Here is an 18,954-nt window from a genome sequence, read left to right on the forward strand (position 1 = left end):
GGTTTGTGCAGCAACATATGACCAGTCCCTAGATGGCTTCTGATCACCTTGAATAACCCTTGCACTTTCTAATAGGGACACTACTCCACAGAGCCAGGGCCTGTGACCAATTCCAGACCCCACTTTCCCTTCAGCTTACCTGGACCCACTATGTCCATCTAGGGCTCTACAGATCATGACCTTGGGCCCAAGGTGAACTGCTGGCCTCTAGCTACGCCCCACCCTAGCCACCCTTATGCTGTTGCCCACCCTGGCACAAGGCTGGTCTTCTAGGTAGCCTGTGGGGGAATTCAGCAGACACAGAGAAGCAGTTTGGCCCCTCCTACCCTGGGCAGCATCAACCCACCTTGACAGAGATGTGGCCATGGGCCTGGGGAAGGTGAGCAGCCAAGAACCAGTCCCCAGGTAAGGGGCTGCTGACGTTAAAGATGCCTGAGGTGCGGTTGGGCAGTGTCCAGCTGAGGGTCAGTGAGAAAACCCCAGGCACAGCCGTGTCCCCTGGGAAGTGTGTGTGCAGGGGATTGATGACAGGGGGTGCCCCGGACCGGAAATACCTGGGGGACCAGAATGAGGAGAGGAAGGCAACAGGCAATGGGATGGGAGATGGAAAATGGGGAAAAGAAAGAACTGTCACTCATCGCCAATAACACAGTGCATTCCCTATATCGATACATACAGCAAAGTGGTTCCAGGTCAAGGAGTCAGGACATAGAGTAAAAGGTCAGCTCAGGCTCTCACACAGTCAAACAGTAGTCAGGAGACAAAGGTCTTGTTACTCACTCAGTCACACACTTCAGTCTGGACACAGGGGAGAGGTCAAGGCCAGGAGGTCAGTTTAGATACTCATAGAGTCATACTCTCTGCAAAGTGCTCTGGGGTCGGAGGGGGTGGTCAGGATGTTAACATGGACACTCACACAGTCACACTCTGGTCTGGGCAGTGGTCCCCAAAGGTGCCCCCCTGCTCCTTGAAGATGATGAGGTTCCAAACAGCCAGGAATGTGTCCTCGGGAACATGGAAGTGGAAGAGCTCAGTGCTGGCAAAGGAGCGGAAGGGACTCAGCTTGCGGGGTGAGCACGTGGAGTAGTCAGTCAGGAAGAGGCCTCCTGGGGAGCAGGCAAGAGAGAAAGGAGCAGGGTAGGACACAGGGCATTTCCGTTAAGCAGCAGAAACACCAGTCTTCCTCACCAATAGTAGCAACTCAACAAATATTCTCCTCTGAGCCAGGAGCTAACTCTCATGCTGACCTAGCCATCATCTGCTTCACTCCTTATAATAACCTTGGGAAAAATGACCTGTTTTTACAGATATGGAAACTGAGGCTCAAACCTAGACCAAGCTGAGGATTCAAACCTAGCTCTATCTACATCCCAAAGAAGGACACTTTATATGACCCCACTGTCCCTCACTGGGGAGCCATTGTTCTCTTAGCAAGCTTCACAAAACAGAGATGTGAATGGTGTGTGTTGTGAGAGGAAGAGGGGGAACATGGGCTCCTTGGCAACTGAGCAGGCTAGAACTCCACCTGTGGAGCTTGGGCGTCAGTAATGAACTGTGTAGCTTCCTTGTTTATTTTCTTCCCCTTTCTGTTCTCCTGTGGTCCCAGGAGCAGTAAAAACCTCAGAAGCTTCACAAAAGCTGTCTGTGTACTGGCTCAGGGCAGGGGGGAGGAGGGGGAAAGTGTGGTAAGGATGCAAGGGGCCTGCTTGGGTGGCAGAGGCAAGAACAGGAGCTGGTAGGCCACCATGAGAACTCCCAGGAGAGGAGGGGAGTCATCAGTCCCTCTAGGATTCAGAATGAACACCAGAGGGCGTTTCCCCAGAAGAAAGCCCAGCGAGGCACTCAATTGGTGACCCAGTGGAATCTCAAACCACTTGGAAGTATTTACACTTGGGGTTAGGGGGACTGGTCATCTCTAACTGAAGTGCCAAGATACAAGATACCCGATCATTGTTGTTTGGGGCAGAGCCAAGGTAAACAAAAAAGTCGGGTGTCAGCAGTTCTCAGGCAAATGCATGGGCACTCGGACCGCTATGACAGGGGAAATTACCCAGTAGTTCAGCTGCATAGAAGAGTGTCCCTGATGAAAGCAAAGTTCCAGAGAATCCAACTGCTCTGGAGACTTAAAATCAGCCCTAGAGAAGCACAGAAGGATGCCCCCAGGACAGATGAGGAGGTTGGGAACTCCAGCAGCTTCAGGACAGAGTGGAGGGGAGACCCTAGAGGGGAGCTTTCAGCAAAATAGGAAATACCCACAGGGCTTACCTAGTCTGACAATCTCCCTTCCAGAAATGGGAGCTATAACTCCAAGATGAGGTATTTGAAATTACAGAGAAAGAGGCATCTGGGAAAGGGAGGCTGCTGAAGGAAGAAACACAGGTAAGGAAGGCGTCACGGAAATTCAAGGTCACCCTGCAAGGAGCTGCCCTAAATATGTAGAGACCACTGGCTCTAGACTGGCCTCTGCACATCTTCAAAGGCCATGGTTACACCCAAGGACTAGTCAATCCAGTTCAGACCACATGATCAGTCTCAACTGTCAGCAAGGAAGACCTGCCACCTTGCAAGCTGAGCAATGATAACAGGAAGGCAGCAAGCCAAGAGCTGAATAGCCTGGCTATTATTGTTTACACAAAAGTGGAGCTCTCCAGCACCATCTGCTGGGGTTAGGGGAGGGCTTCTCCCCAAAGCTGGTACCAGGGATGGGTCATCAGATGGGCCACTGCTATTATTAGGAAGAAATGTTGGCCAGGCCCCCAGTACAGACCCTCAGAGAACTGGTGGTGAAAAGCAGCTAATAACTTCTGGGAAACAATGGATAAGTATAAAGTAAAAAGTACAAGTACAAAATATCTTGTAACTCAAAGGAACGTGGCATGGCCTGGAGCATTGGGAAAATGGTTAAGGCACACGAAAAGTGGCCAGGACTACAAAGATAACAGAAGGGGCCGGTGGGAAGAGGGAGTGAGCAGCAACTGGACATGGTGGGAGGAACCTAGAAGTTCTGAGGGCAGATGCTTGAGAAAAGTGTCCATAGCCCCATTCTCTCCAAGCTTTGCTCTGGCATTTCACGATGGCCTGCAGAGCTGTGTCCCAGAGGAAGCAGGAGTAAAGCTCTAGTCAAGCTCAGAGGTACCTGTCCTGGATGCTCCATACTTCTAAATGAAGCTAGGGCAATTCTCTATCACCATCTGAAACACACACACATACACATACACACACGGACACACACAAATACACATATAAGCAAAGGCTGGCCCTGCTAGGGATAGCATTAGGTAGAACAAAAGGTCACTTCCTGGAATGGCAAGGCACACCTAGGCTATGAAACTATAGTCAGTTGAACCCAAGGAAAAGAACCAAGGATTGGAGTAGGACCAGAAGACCCAGGAGGTACCTTCCATTCCTGAAATGAGATGGAAGCCAACAATAAGCATTTATTAAGACTATGCTATGTAGGGATCCCTGGGTGGCGCAGCGGTTTGGCGCCTGCCTTTGGCCCAGGGCGCGATCCTGGAGACCCGGGATCGAATCCCACGTCGGGCTCCCGGTGCATGGAGCCTGCTTCTCCCTCTGCCTGCTTCTCCCTCTGCCTGTGTCTCTGCCTCTCTCTCTCTCTCTCTGTGACTATCATAAATAGATAAAAAATTAAAAAAAAAAAAAAAAAGACTATGCTATGTACTATGATGGGCTATGATGGTCCTGTGACACTGCCAGCCTCTCCTCAGGTGACACCTGTCACCACCACTAGGTCACAGAGCACCCCTACAGGCCAGGCCACAGTTGCCAAGGCAGTAATTATTAACAAAACAAAAGCCCTTTGGAAAAAAAAAAAAAAAAACAATAGCCCTTTGGAGGGCCTATTCAGAGCTCTTTTCCAACTTCATTACAATTCTTGCCAAAGCACCTGAACCTGCTTCTGGACAATCACCGTTTAATCCACATCTTTCTACAGTTCTATGGCTGTCACCCTCTTCTCCTAGGCACCCCATGCTTGCTCAATGAGCTAAAGCACAAAGAAGCCACGGTGGCAGGGATAGAAGCTATGAATTGGGCTCAACAGTATGGATTCTCCTCCACCTAAACTGAAAAACTGGCCTGGCTACTACCTCCACTGAGTGCCTAATTCGCCAGCAGCAGTAAGCAACATTGAGCCCCTCTATAGCTCCTTCCTTCAAAGAGTCAGGCTAGGGGCACATGGATTACTTCTATATGTTGTGGAGGGCACCAAACACAGCCTTCAACAAAGAAATCCATTTGGAAGGTGATACTTCAGTGACCTGTCTATAGGAGGAGCAAGGAGAGCTAAAGAGGAACATGTGTGGGCCACAACATGTACTCTCCCCCTCACAATAACATCAGCACTCAGAGGACACAAAGGCTCACATGAACACCACAGAAGATACTAACACACAAGCATGTATGCACACTGCACGTGACCAGCTTTCGCAGACCCCTCTGGTACACAAACACATTAAGTGCCCAGATGCCAGGGAACATACACATAGAGCTTGAATATTTCTGCAGGGGCATGACCTTTGGCATGTATTGATCTCCTCAAGCCTGTACACTGAACTACACCCCCAAAGCTCACTGAAACCCAACTCCCACCCCAGCTGCTCTGCCACTAATGCCAAAGACTCTCTTAGGCACATCTCCATCCTATCTAGAGTGCCACCTACCAGAGGGGGCTGGGGCTAACGCTGTGAAGACCACAGTCATCTCCTTAAAATGGGGCCAACTTTATGGCATATCTCCTACAGTGAGCGCCCCCCTCCGGCTCCCACATTCCACCCATTTAAGAAGTTGGACTCCCCCCCCCTCTACGAATCACTTCCTCCCTAGCTGGTGGTCCTAGGCTGACAACTGGCAAATGAGGAAGAGTTTGTGGATTAAGCCCCCTTGTGGGCAGACAGGGGAGAGGACAGGTTGTGCTTAAGTCTCTCAACTGGCTCTATTTTCCTGCTAGGTATTATGTTGCAGTGAAGAAAAAAAAAAAAAAAAAAAAACACTAATATGAGATAGGAATTAGGAAACTTTTTCTGGCCCCAGTACCACCATTTACAAGCTGTATGACCTTGGGAAAACTGCCCTCCAACTGAGCCTCAGTTTCCCCATCTATAAAGTGGCCTCTGTATTTCAAGACTGCTCTAAAAGTGACAGGAATTATTCCTAAGCAAATCAAACTTATCTAGATTCATTACAAGAAGAAAACTCATTATAATGGCAACTAACCCATGTTCATATGTTTGCTACATGTGGTTCTCAAAACTGTTTCCTTTAATGCATGCTCAATATCTCAAAGTTTAGGCCAGATCTTCCCACACTGGACTAGAGGCTCTCTGGTGTAGGGTCACATCTCCCCCATCAAACTTCCCTTGCAGAAGAAGTTTCCAAGTTTTCTTCCTTGGAAAAGCAATAGTCAAAGCAGAGTCAGATTGACACCAGGAAAGAAAACCTTGGCATCCTGGGGACTATCAGGCACGTGCTGAGCCTCAAGCCCAAAACTTCCTCTCTCCTGACCCTCCCAACTTCTCTCAGTTGTGTGAGATGAGACCTCTCTCCTCCCTTTTTCTCCCCACTTCTTCCCCAGTGATGCAGTTGCCCAGGTCCCACCTCTCCTGAATCCCTCCAGTCCATCCCTCCCTGCCAGAACCCCATATCCCTGCTTCAGTGCTTCCTGCTTCTGCACTCACCAGCCCCCGGACCAAGGACAGAGAACAGCAACAGCAGCAATAAGGCTGGAGGCAGCTGGAGCCCAGACCTGAGTCGAGGCTGGGAGAGGGGCAGGGTATGAGAGAGAGGGGTAGGTAGTGGGAGAGACTCGGGTAAACACAGAGATGAGGGCAAAGGATGAGATAATGGGCACCGGGGCTTAAACAAGGGCAGGGAATGGGATGGAAGGAGGGGTTGTGACGGGGACTGGGGCAAGGGCAGGGTTTGGGCCCCGGGTTTAAGCAAACACTGGGCATGGGGCTGGGACAGGGGTTGGACTGGGATTTGTGAAAGGAGGTGGAACAAGGGCAGAGGAGGGGTCCGGGGCCAGGGCAGGCACGGGGACTGGGACAGGAGCGGGGGCCTGGGTTGGGACCTGGATCTGGGCATTCGCTGGGACCCAGGTCCGGGCTGGGGCCGATTTGGGAAGCGGGGCGAGGGCGGGGCTGGGGTCCAAGGGCTGGATGAGGATAGGACGAGGGGCCGGGACAAGGGCTGGGCCATGGCCCGGGGCGGGGGCGGGGCCGGACAGGCCAGCGCGGGGCGCGCGCAGAGCTGACCCACGGCTCCGCTCCCCACCCCCAGGGGGTGGCTTTCGGTGTCCTCGTGGGCCCGGGGCCGGGGTCAGGCCGGCTGAGGCCGGGCCGGGGACCTGGGTAGGAGTTCAGGCCTGGGCGACTCCGGGCTGCGCTGGACCGGCGATAACCAGGCCCCGCGGCGGCGGCCTCTGTCTGACGTTAGTATGACGCTCCGCCCCTCTATCAGTTCGATTGGTTCTTGTCAGTAAAGCCCACCCCCTGCCCCATCCCATTGGTCTTCAACTCGATTCTGCGGGCCTCCGAGGACAGACTCCGCCCCAGCCCCAGCTCCTCGACCCCCTGCCTTTCTCACCCCAACCTCGGAGCCGCGATGCCAACCTCCGGTCCTCACAGCTCCCCCACTGATCGAGCCACACACCTCTCATAGGAACCCTGCAGGGACCCTCACAAACCCAGACACCTACGGTTGTCCCCACAGATGTCGACAGACTACCCAAACACTCTCACGGAGGTCCCGCAAACCCCTTTAGAGGAAGTGAGCCCTCTAGGCTCGTCCCCTCTGGATCCAATGCAGCCTCCTCTGCAGACCAGTGCTGTTGCCACGGAGATTTCTGGGCGTTCCGGTTGCCCTGGTGACGGATCCCTCCCCTCCCGGCCTGGGTTCCAGAGGTTTCGGTCAAGATCCTCCCTCATCGGCCGGCCCGCAACCCCTCATCCCTCTCCCTCCCACCCTTCGCCAGATCTGGCCAGAGTTCCTTTGCGAATTCCTACAGGTGTCCAACTTCCCTGCCCAAGTGGTAGACTTGAAGGCAAGACCTCTCACTACATGCAAGGCGGGTCTCATCCAAGAGCCTTCCATCCCCTCACTTAACATTTCTTCTTCCCACCTTCAGACGAGATCCTGACCTAAGGACTTGTAACAGCCAACCCAAAGCGCAGAGGTAATGTGGTTTCTCCAATTGCTACTCCTCCAAACTCTCATCCCATTCCCCTCCTAACACCTTCTGTCCCTTCCCACCTCAGTCCAACCCTCTTGCATTCTCTAATTTTCACCCTTACACTCCCCCTCCTCCACTTTTCTCTGCCCAGTTCCTTCTGCCTCTTCTTTTCCTCCTTCCTCTCCTCCCATCTTCTGGTTCTCCACCCTCAAGTGCCTTTTTCCTCTTGCTGAATGTCTGGTCAGATTCCTATCATCCTACCTATTTCTCTACTTCTTGTCCCAAACTTCCCCCTTTGGAAAGACTCTAATGAATGTTAAGTGATGTGTTTTGTATCTCTGGAGCATGGGGGGAAAGTAGGGAGCATGGAAAGTTAAGGCTGGAATCCTTAGGCAGTGTTGCAAAGAATGATAGGCCTTGAATGTCAAGGCCAAGAAATTCAGACTTAATCCTTAGGTGAAGACAACATAGTGTTTTTAAGCAAAGGAATGCCATTGTTAGGTTTGCATTTTTAGGAAGATCTCCATTGGGTCATTAAGGAGGACTGACTTCTTTTGGACATCCTTATAAGACAAATTGGTCACACCCCACTCCACAGCATCCTGAGCTTACCCCAGCACAACACCAACTCATCTGTATTATATCATTTTGGTTAATCTGGTCTCCTCCCCAGATTCTTTCAGCTGAATCCAATGCTTAGCACAGTGCCTGGGTAAAAGTATAAGATTGGGTTCTTTATAAAAGTGTAAGTTACCAAAAAAAAGGGGGGGGTAAGTTACATAAATCAATGAAAGTGGCTGAGTGGATTAATATGCTGAAGGAGGCAAAGGGGCGAAGTCACTACATAATCCAGGTAGAAAATGATGAGAACTTGAACAAAATTGGAGGGAAAAGAAAGGAGAGAATTGATTTCAGGAATATTTAGAAATAGAAAATACAGTCCTTAGTGCCTATTTGAAGATGAGGTTTGAAGAAAAAGGGTAAGACTAAAATAATTCCCAGAGTTCAGCTTTGATGCCCTGTTGGGACATCAAGTTAGCAATGTCCAGCAAGTAGTTGGGTATGAGTGTGAGTTACGGGGATTCAAAGAGGTCTGAGCTGGAAATACGGATTTAGGAATCATCCACATACCAGCTGGAAATAACTGAAGGCTTGAACATGAGTGACTCATCAAGGGAGGGTGTATGTTGCTCCTAGACAAAACCAGACTGCAGTCAGGGCCCTGCCTAATGCATTGTGGCATTATCCTACACTCTTAGGACCAAACCTTCACTTTGGCTTGGCATCCTAGTCTCTAGAACTCTACTGCCTGACCTCCATGGTCCTAAGGTCCAGGACCCTGCTCTTAGACTAACCAAGTTGCTATGTTCAGCCTCCCTCCTGGGTCATGGTCCTCTGCTACCATCTACTGATGGGATTCTGACTGCTTCAGCCTTTTGATTTTTAAGCTCCAGCTCCACAATGCATAGCCACATGTCACATGGGGTCTAGGCACACAGATGAACCTCCTGGCACCATACCTTGACCCAAAGTTCATCTTGCTTTCCTGTTACATCTCAGGTGCACTGAAAACCTTATCCTAATTCCATAACCCCCAGTGAACTCTAACTTGCAGACCCTCCACTCCCAACCTAATGAAGCCTATACCCTGTTCTACCACTAGATGGAAGCAGACAAGGTCACAGAAGAGCCTCATACCACCATGGATGCAGAGGAGCACCCCTCTTCAAAGGACCCCTCTGCTGAGGACTTACAGGATCTCCCCAACCCTGAAACACCTTTGGAGCTTTCCATCTCTGAGACCGCTTTAGAGCCCCTTACCTCTGAAACCCCTTTGGAGACTTCCATCCCTGAGACTCCCTTAGAGACCCACACCTCTGAAACTCCTTTGGAACCTTCCATCTCTGAGACCTCCTTAGAGCCTGACACCTCTGAATCTCATATGGCACCATCCACTTCCCAGGTCCCTTTAGAGACCCACACCTCTGAAACTCCTTTGGAACCTTCCATCTCTGAGACCCCCTTAGAGCCTGACACCTCTGAATCTCATATGGCACCATCCACTTCTCAGGCCCATTTAGAGACCCACACCTCTGAAACCCCTTTGAAGACTTCCATCTCTGAGACCCCCTTAGAGCCTGACACCTCTGAATCTCATGTGGCACCATCTACTTCCCAAGCCCCTTTAGAGACCCACACCTCTAAACCCCTTTTGGAGCCTTTCATCCCTGAGACCTCTGTAGGATACTCTGAGATCCCTTTGGAAACCCCCATCCCCGAGGCCCTGTTGGACACACACATCTTTAAGGTCCCAAAGAAACACCTTTCTTTGCATACCTCATCACAAGACCATGTCCCTTTATCTTCCCCTGATACTCTGAAGGAAGACCTCTCTGAGTATTCTTCCAGTGAGGCCTCGTGGACAAGGAGGGCCATCCAAATCTCTGAGATCCTTCAAAAGCACTCCCTTTCAAGCCCTTCAGATCCAGTCCACCTTGATACATCTGCAAAGGAAAAGGAAGAGGAAGGAGAGGACATGGAGCAGATGGATGCCACTGACAGCACCGCACACACCGCTCAGCCTGGACACCAGCTGGGCAAGAAGAAGGGGAAGAAAGGAGTTAGCCGTAATTGCACCTGCACTTTTCCCCATTCTCATCACTGTCTTATACCTGCCCCCAGGAGGAAGGGATTGGGTTACTCTTTAACCTGGCCCCTTCTCTTAGTTTTAGGGCCTCTCACTTCCTCTTGGTTACTCAGCTTCTCCCTTCCCAGATTATACAGTCCACCCAGTGGTCCCTGCTAAGCAGGTAGAGCTGGTAGAAATGGCTAAGGCAATGCACAGAGACAAGTTTTGTGCTCAGGTGAATCATCTTTTCCAATGGGACAAGAATGCAGCCCTGAATGCCATCCAGACAGGTGAGCCCAGAAAGCCCTTCCGAGGCCAGTAACAGGCCCCTGGTCATCCTCCAATCCAACTGATCAGGGAACCTGCCCCGATCAATGGATAGCTGCCCCTTGTGGAAATGGCAATGCTAACTGCCTGAAATCTAGGAGGGGAGCAGCCAAGTGGGCCAAGGGGGATGGCATGGGTGCAGAAAAAAAGTGAGGATGTTCATATAAAGCCCAGGTAGGGACAGGCAGCTAATCTAAAGTTGTTTAAAAAAAATAAAATAAAAAAGAAGGGCAATAGGCCAGCCCCACATCTAAAGCTCTGAGAGCCTGTACCAAACCAACCTCAGGCAGAGATGGCCCAGAACCCTGGATGATCCAGGAGGCTTGTGGAGCAAATGGCAAAAAGTTCCACCTTAGTCCTCTTGGTGGAATGCCATTAAAAGGCTGTCACCCTGCATGCCAGACCCATTATCACCTGAGTATGCAAAAGCTGTGAGTCTCTTCACCAAAGAAGAGTCAGACCTTCAAGCCCTATTCATTCCAAGTATCTGCCCAAAATCAGTAGTCTTGACAGCCCCATTAGTGGCATTCTATGCTTATCTATGCCTGCATATAAAGTACGTGCAGACGTTCTATGTAAACACATGCCCTCCAGTGTGTGAGCATGTACCTGTGTTGCCGAACTTCATGTCTATAGAGAATACCTTCAGAGAGAAGGCCACCCTGACCTGCTCTGTAGATTCTGTGGCTTCTAGACTGAATTCAACACACATCACTGCATTTGTTTTTGTCTTTCATACTTTCTTTCCCTTTATAATAGGAAGAGAGTTATATTGAAACTAGATGGGCCTAAGATATAAAGACAGCCAGGCAATCCTATGTCTCTCTTTCTCCTCCATGCAATTTACTTTCCTCTTCTCATTCTCACCCAGGACCCTCCCCTCCCCCCTCTATCTCTGGCCAAGAGAATCACAATGATCTCATTTCTTTCTCAGTCTCAATTCAAGCACTGAAATGGTTTTGTTTGCTTATTTTAACATCTACTGTCACTCTTATTCTTCTTGCAGATGTGGGGTCATTCAGTCTCTTATTCTCCTTCTCAGAACCTCCTGCCTACTCCCCATTCTTCAAGGCCACTGCATTTTTTCACATGGAACTTTTTCATTTTCCTGTTTAAACAGGCAGTTTTATGTAGTAATTTAAGTGTCATTCAATCCTGAAAAAAAGCATCTAGGGTTCCCTCCTAATATTGGGGATCTTAAGTCTTTAGTGAATCAGTTTGTGTGCCGTGTAGAGAAAGATCAAGTGTAAGTTTTTCTTTTATTTATTCAGCATTTATTGAGCACCAATTTTGTGCCAGTCATTTAGCTAGATGTGGAGCCAGTGGCTGGTGGCATGTCAAAAATAAAATCCCTCAAATAATTTGTACACTAATGAGAGAGACCAATAAGTAAAAGGATAATTATAATTCATTCTAATAATTGGTATAATTGAGGTGAGCCTAGAGTACTGCATGGCCAGAAAAAAGGGGCATCCAATCTTGGGAGCTCAGGGAAGAAGCCTTAGAAGGGATGATTTACCAAAGGTGGCCAGGTAAAAAGTGGGATAAGGTGGGACATGACAGGGCAAGGCATCAGTAGGAAACTACAAGAAATGCTGGAAAGAGCTCAGCTCTGGGAGGGCAGAATTGTACAGCTATTTCTGTGCAAAGTTAAAGAGTTGGGATTATAGGGATGCCTAGGTGGCTCAGTCCATTAAGCAACTGCCCTTGGCTCAGGTCATGATCCCAGGGTGCTGGGATCAAGTCCTGTATAGAATTCCTTGCTCAATGGGGAGCCTGCTTCTCCCTCTGCCTGCTGCTCCCCCTGCTTGTGCTCTCTCTCGCTCTGACAAATAAAATATTTTTTAAAAAAATAAAAATAAAATAAAAATTTAAAAATTTTATAAGAGTTGAGATTATATCCTAAGGGCAGCTGAGAGCTACTAAAAAATTTTAAATGGGATAATAACATGAACAAATTTGTGTTTTTGAAAGACTATTTTGGCAGTAGCATAGACTGGAGAAAGACAAGATGGGACATAGGAAGACTACATTGGGCACTGGTAATAATGCAGATAAGAAAGAAAAAAATTTTTTTAAATAATGCAGATAAGAAGTAGATGGGTAGAGGTGAAGAGAAATAGAACATTCAAGAAACGTTAAGAAGGTAAAACTGACCTTTGAATCTTTGGATGTATAGGATATGAAAGAAGGACATGCCTGAAATGACATCTATGTTTTTGGCTTAGAGACTGATTGGATGATGATGCCATTAATGAATGCCTAAAATAGAGTAGATGCATAATAAGTATGTGTTGGGTGAACAGAGGACAAAGGATGAGGGCCAGGTTTGGAAGGAATAATTAATTGGCTATACCACATTTGAAGTGCTTGTGGAACATACAGGTGAAAGAGTCTGAGACAGCTGGTTGTAGAGGTCCGAAGCTCAGGAGAGAGGTCTGGACTGGAGATATCTTTCATGTAAAGATAGCTGTATGTTTGTTGTATGGAGATGTTCTAAGCAAAAAGAGATGTTATCATGCAAGTGTGATTTATGTGACCATGGAATTGACTGTGTTGTACCCTGTCTCGTATTTTCAGAGTAAGCATCTGTGCCATAGACACCTTTGTCACAAGTAGTACACTGCAAAATTAACTGACCATAAGACAATTTGCCATAAAAGATAAATAACTAGTTGACAGTTAGGTTGGTTTGACAGTTTGTTAGTTTCATCAACTGGTTGACAGTTTAGTTTCACTCCTATTTTTATATTATATTAATCTTAGTCTTCCTAAGTGTCTATACAGTGACACAAAGCTTTGAACCCACACAACTTCCTAGACAACTTTGGAAGGTCTATCAATGGACATGTGACAATATGCCAAGAACAAACAGCAGTGTAGAAGGCTTTCACAACACAATACAAAGCTCAGTTGCAAATATGTATCCTAGTATTTGGAAACTGATACCTCTTTTATTGAAGGAAGAAATTTTAGCAAAAAAAGAAAGTATCATGCCAAACAAGGGGATGAATCAACAAGCAAAAAACAAACCTAAACACACAAAAAAACATATAATACTATGAATGAAAGACTTTGAAGACAAGTGCTTAGGTATAATCCACAAAATAAAATCAGTTATCTGCACAGTATTGCCATGAATCTATTCTATGCATTTTAAACTCATTTTAAATTAAAATATTTTGCATTTTGGAATAAAAATAAAGCCATTTTTAATTTTGATTTCACTTTTCCATGTTTCATTAAGTCCTTTTTAATGAATGTCCCTTTTATTTTTCATAATTTTATCTTTTGTGGTAAAATTGCTGATGGCCAATTCATCATGCAGTTAAAATGTTTGCAGTGAAAATGCTTGGCGCAAAGATTCTTAAGGTGAAACTACCTAGAAGTACCTTGTACAGAGTCCAAATGGTATCCCAGATAATGTTTCCTCCCCCTGCCAGTCCTTGTCTACTTATAATAGGAAGAGTGTTTGGAATCAGAACAGAGAGGAGGGTCTCACTCTGGATTACATGGCCTGATGTCAACTGTCCCACTTTAAGAGCACTGACACATCTAATGAAGTCTGAGGTGTAGTTGCCAGTCTCTGTTTAAACTCTAGTCTTCTTCTGAGAACTGGGCACTGTCTCCTATACCAGTGCTTGGACTTGACCCTTCCAGGCCCTCAGGCAGGACCTTGATCTATGGGCACTGAGCCTTGTTCACCTCCACACCTCATCTGCTCATTCTGTCCTGCTGCTCTGGGCAGAGTTCGGAATTCCTCTAGTGGAATCCTGGCCCCTAGTCACCTCCATTGTGACTCTGCCTGTACCCTGCCCTTTAAACCAAGCCTTACTGGTGTAATGGGGCTCTGGCAGCACAGGCTGTTGGTATCCAGACAGAAGTAGCAAAGCCAAAAGCCACATCTGGACAGACTTTAGGCCCTGAAAGACCATGGGTAAGGCAAGAAAACCTAGACTGACAATTAGGCACAGAATTGTGAATTGTGGCCCTGGCCAGAGTCAAAGAGCAGAGGACACTAACTCTTTCCCATCCTCCTTATGGAACTTCAGGGCTATGCCGAATACTGGGTCTCTCTTCCCTCCTGAAGGAATCTGCTCATTCATTTAGTCAGTCAATCAAGGAGTCTGTGCTTTCTGAGCACCTATTTTTGAGCCAGGCCTATGCTAGGACTAGAGATAGTGAAAAAACAGACCTTTCCTTGGAGGAACTTACAGTCTAAGAGGAATACAGGAGAAAAGTCCATTATAATGCATTGTACTGTGATAGAAATAGCATGAAGAGTCAGAGAAAAAAAGAGAAGGGGCCCCTAGACAGACAGAGGAAGTCAGGGACAACTTTTTGGTGGAGGTGACACTTCATTATGGCCTTTAAATGGGAACGAGTCCTGGGCAGCCTGGGTGGCTCAGGGGTTTAGCGCCGCCTTTGGCCCAGGGTGTGATCCTGGAGACCTGGGATTGAGTCCCATGTCAGGCTCCCTGCACGGAGCCTGCTTCTCCTTCTGCCTGTGTCTCTGCCTCTCTCTCTGTGTGTCTCTCATGAATAAATAAATAAAATCTTTAAAAAACAAAAACAAACATAGTTATGAAATAAATGTAAAAAAAAATCTTAAAAAAAAAAAGTAAATGGGAACAGGTCCTACAGCTGAAGGTTCTAACTCACGAGGACTCATCCAGGATTCTTGCCTAGAAGTTGGAGTACTCTCAGGTCTCAAGAAGGGTGAGAAAATCTGAGTGGGATGTGCTCTCTGGTTCTCCTCCCATATTTGCATGCCTCCACCCTTGCCTTGTAGTGAAGCCAGTTTCAGATCCCACTGCTGAAACCAGACTCTCAAGGATTGTGGCATTTTGCGGGTGCCTGCTCTGAGGGATACTTCTTTGCCTCACAAGCTTCTATTTGTCTTTACCATTCATGACTTCTAGCCTACTTCTTTCTCCTTATTCTTAGAGAACCATAGGCAGCCCTTCTCAAGTTCATAGATAGCATTAATTCAGTAACACCAGGAACACAGAAAGGAAATATGAAGGTGGTCCCAGAGCTGCCCAACTCCTCCTCCTCTTCCGGTTCCTTCAACAACCATGCTTCTTAGGTGCTAGTCCTCACCATCTTTTCTGCACCTAGCCAATCATCTTTCCTTCTCTCACTTTAGACACTTCAAAAGAAACAAAGTTGGGCTCTAATGAGGGAAGGGGAGGAGATGAGAATCTTCAGTTACAGACAACTTGGCAAGATTCTCATTCATCTTCAAACAAAATTTCTTTTTTTTTTTTTTTAAGATTTTATTTATTCATGAGAGACAGAGAGAGAGAGAGAGAGAGAGAGAGAGAGAGAGGCAGAGACACAGGCAGAGGGAGAAGCAGGCTCCATGCAAGGACCCTGATGTGGGTGGGACTCGATCCCGGTCTCCAGGATCAGGCCCTGGGCTGCAGGCGGCGCTAAACCGCTGAGCTACCCGGGCTGCCCTTCAAACAAAATTTCATTTATAATCTTGAAGACTGTCTTTAGTTATTCATGACAGGCTAACAGAGATGGAGTGGATCCTGGGGTGGGAAAGAAACTACAACACTTGTGGAACACTGACAAAACCTGGCAGGAAAAAGTCTAAAGGGGTGGGGATAAAGACTCATGGTGGAGGTGAATACACCTAGGGAGAGAGGTGGGAGTACCTTGGGAGGGAGGCTTAGGCTATTTTTCCTTGTCACTTTTCCTTATAACTCAATCCCTCTTCACTCAGGTCTCTACATCGGCTGGCGCTGCCCCCATTATCTATGGGACTGTTTCCGGATTGGAGATGAGTCCAAATGCTTTTGTGGACACTTGTTGAGAGAACACCAGATCATCTCAGGTAGGGAGAACTGACCAGCTCCTGTCAATGGGGAGTAATAACTAACTCTGGTCATGTGTTGAGATTATGAGAGAGGATGTGTGTGTTGGTATGGGGGAGGGGGTTGGCACAGGAAGGCCAGGCCTTTTAGGTAGCCAGTCTAATCCTACCATCCATCCACATTCCCATAGACATATCCGTGCCCTGCAATGTAGGCCAGTGCCGCTGCCTCATGTTCTGCTTTATCCCTTCTCGCCCAGAGGAGGTGGGTGAGTTCTGGCTCAAAAGACGAGCTACCTTTGACCCCAAGGCCTGGAGGGCCCAATGTCGTTGCAAACACAGTCATGAAGACCACGCAGCTACTGGGTCCCATCCCTGCAGGATAAAAGGTAATTTTTAGGGTGAGGGAACTAGAGTGGTGGGCATGGGTAGGACACAAATAGTTTGGGGATAAGGATAGGGGAACTGGTAGAAGAAACTTCTCAGGTTTGAGGCTGGTAAGGAAGAGGTGAGAATGGAGTCAGCCCGTGGGGAAGCCCCAATTCCCTGTATTTGTCTTGGCTTCGCCCCTTGCCCTAGGTTGTTGCTGTAACTGCTTTGAGTCTAATTTCCTCTGTGCGGCCTGCGACCGGCGCTGGGAGGAACATGAGACTTTCTTTGAGACTGAGGAGACCCGCCGACGAGGAGGAAGGCCTCATGGTGAGGGGGCAACCTGGAACAGGGGACCATTCAGGGGTCATATCCATAAGACAGGGCAGGAAGGTGCTTCCACCTTCAACCATCCCATCCAGCACTACCTCACCCTCTCACCCACTGCATCCCATACTTGCACTGGTTTCCACCCCCAGGAGCAGATTACATGCCTTTTGCAGAGATGCCTACCCTCCAAGAAGCCACCGTCAGCAACTCTGACTCTGAGGCTCTATAAAATCAGGGGCCCTCTGGCCGTCCTGGCTCCCACCCCAGACCCCCTGGGCTTCCTGGTCCACATAGCCTCTGGCCTGGCCCTATGTCTGGCCCCCATACCTGACTCTTTCACCTCTGCTTTTCCCTCCTCCAGGGACAGACACTGTCAACACTTGGCGCAGGCCTCTATGAGCCTGGCTCAAATCAGCAATAAAAGAGAAGGAACTGGAATCTGGCCTGGTTCCCTATAGGGCAGATAGAGCCCTGCCCAGGGATAGACACTCTAGGAATTTAGAATTGGCACCTGATGGGGACAAGAGAGAGCACCACACAGGAGAGAGGTTAGATCAAGCCACCTGCCTCCACCAAACCCACTTTCAAGCTGCTAGCTCTGGCATCAGAAGGACAGAATGGCTTCGAGGAAGCCAAGGAGGGAGGGGGTTTCCAGAAGGATAGAGTGAACACTGGTGTTAGATGCAGTTGGGGACTCCAGTAATAAAGACTAAAAAGTACCCATTGGATTTTATAATTAGAAGGTCTTTGGGCACTTTAGATAATGCAGTTTCAGTGGTGCAATGGGGGCAGAAATCAAACAGCAGTAAGTTTCAAAGTTTCTTTAGGAAGTGTGGATGAAAAGAGCAGGAGAGAAGTCAGACAACAACCAGAGGGAGATGTGATGTCAAGGAGGAATTTTTTAGGAGGGGGAAAAGAGGGAGGGGCCAGTAGAGAAAAAGATCTCAAAGGATGCAGGAGAGAGAGAGAAAGAGATGCCTAGTGACACAAGTCCCAGAGATGGAGGGAGAGAATGAGGTCAGGGCAGAGGTGAAGAGATTTGCTCTGGACAGGAGAAACACCACTTCCTAAGACTAAGAGAAAGGAAGGAAGAAAGAAAATGATGGGTCTTCACTGAGCTGCAGGAAGCAGGATCTTGTGGAAGTTTCCCTGTGAAGTAGGAGACAAAGTCAGTTCCTGGTCGGGAAGGAGAGGGGTAAGAGTGGGGAGTAAGAGACAGGAAGAGAGAGGTGAAGGTTTGGGAAGGCTAATGTGGGGAATCACAGAAAAATCTGATCGGTGGGTAGTTGAGGACGGCTGGAAGCAGGAACCTAGTTAAAGAGGAAGAGAAACACATAGTTAGATTGATAGTTGGTGAGGAGGGGCATCAGGGAGGATGATCAGGAAAATAAAGCAAAAAGAAGGCTTGAGGATGTGGAGAGAGCTGACCAGACAAATGGAAAGAAAGGAAAGCCAGGAAGCAACTGACAGAAAAAAGGAACAAAGGAATAGAAGTCTTAATGAGGTCCAGTAGCCCATATCGTAGTGGGGATCAAAGTACAGGAGACAGTGGTCAGAACCTACAGGGAGCTGCGGCTCTAAGATGAGAGCAGCTGCTAGGGATCACAAGGACTTGGGAGTAAAGAACTGTGGGCAAGGGGCCAAAATCACTGAATGTGGTCAAAATCAGTGGATCACAGATTATTTTTTCTGAGTAGGAGATTCCGGCACTAGTGTGTCTATGATCCTAGGCAAGTCATTTTGCCTCTCTGGGTCTGTTTCTGGCTCTATAAAAGAAGAATCTCTGTGCTACCTGCTCTCCCTGAGAACCCCCAAAAATAACCAGTTTCAAAGTGCTTTGTAGTTGCCTACCCTGCCTGGTTGGTTTTCTACCTCTTCCCAAATCCCAGCTCCTCTTACCTCTTGAGCTTCTCCAGAGCAGCTCTACAGGCTCCTGCTGTCTCAGAGGCACCATGAGAACTGCATACAATTCTAGGGCACACAGAAAAGGCCAACCTGGGGATCCCTGGGTGGCTCAGCAGTTTGGCGCCTGCCTTAGCACCTGCCTTTGTCCCAGGGCATGATCCTGGAGTCCCAGGATCGAGTCCCACATAGGGCTCCCTGCATGGAGCCTGTGTCTCCCTCTGCCTGTGTCTCTGCCTCTCTCTCTCTCTCTCTCTCTCTCTCTCTCTGGGTTTCTCATGAATAAATAAGTAAAATCTTAAAAAAAAAAAAAAAAAAGGCCAATCTACATTCCCCTCATTTGGGACACTATCTATACTTTCACAGGAAGGGATACAATCT

The 18,954-nt window shown here is 48.2% G+C and overlaps 2 protein-coding genes across 8 annotated transcripts in view; one reads left to right on the forward strand and one right to left on the reverse strand.

Moving 5' to 3' along the window:
• Nucleotides 1–6,432, reverse strand: part of TMEM8B (transmembrane protein 8B) — a 28,812-nt gene extending 22,380 nt beyond the window's left edge. For 2 of the 5 annotated variants that reach the window (XM_041763879.1, XM_041763878.1), the window contains exons 1-3: nt 5,697–6,432; nt 917–1,106; nt 347–554 (exon numbers count right to left, since the gene is read on the reverse strand). In XM_041763879.1, the coding sequence (XP_041619813.1) occupies nt 347–554; nt 917–1,106; nt 5,697–6,219 (921 nt within the window). In that variant the 5' untranslated portion in view covers nt 6,220–6,432. The remainder of the gene's footprint in view (nt 1–346; nt 555–916; nt 1,107–5,696) is intronic. The other 3 variants (XM_041763880.1, XM_041763882.1, XM_041763881.1) reach the window with 3 other exon arrangements.
• Nucleotides 6,433–6,549: 117 nt separating this feature from the next.
• FAM221B (family with sequence similarity 221 member B) lies at nt 6,550–17,411 on the forward strand. 3 transcript variants are annotated; one of them, XM_041763885.1, is made up of 7 exons: nt 6,550–7,195; nt 8,856–9,819; nt 9,968–10,111; nt 15,883–15,993; nt 16,164–16,361; nt 16,552–16,671; nt 17,033–17,411. In XM_041763885.1, exons 2-7 carry the CDS (start codon nt 8,856–8,858, stop codon nt 17,068–17,070), a joined length of 1,575 nt encoding a protein of 524 aa, XP_041619819.1. In that variant the 5' UTR covers nt 6,550–7,195; the 3' UTR covers nt 17,071–17,411. The 3 variants fall into 3 exon arrangements, with proteins under 3 accessions (XP_041619819.1, XP_041619817.1, XP_041619818.1); XM_041763883.1 differs by having other exon boundaries at nt 16,552–17,411; XM_041763884.1 differs by having other exon boundaries at nt 16,233–16,361; nt 16,552–17,411.
• Nucleotides 17,412–18,954: the final 1,543 nt, after the last annotated feature.

This window comes from Vulpes lagopus, chromosome 7 (assembly GCF_018345385.1).
Source record: "Vulpes lagopus strain Blue_001 chromosome 7, ASM1834538v1, whole genome shotgun sequence".
Classification (NCBI taxonomy): Eukaryota; Metazoa; Chordata; class Mammalia; order Carnivora; family Canidae; genus Vulpes; species Vulpes lagopus.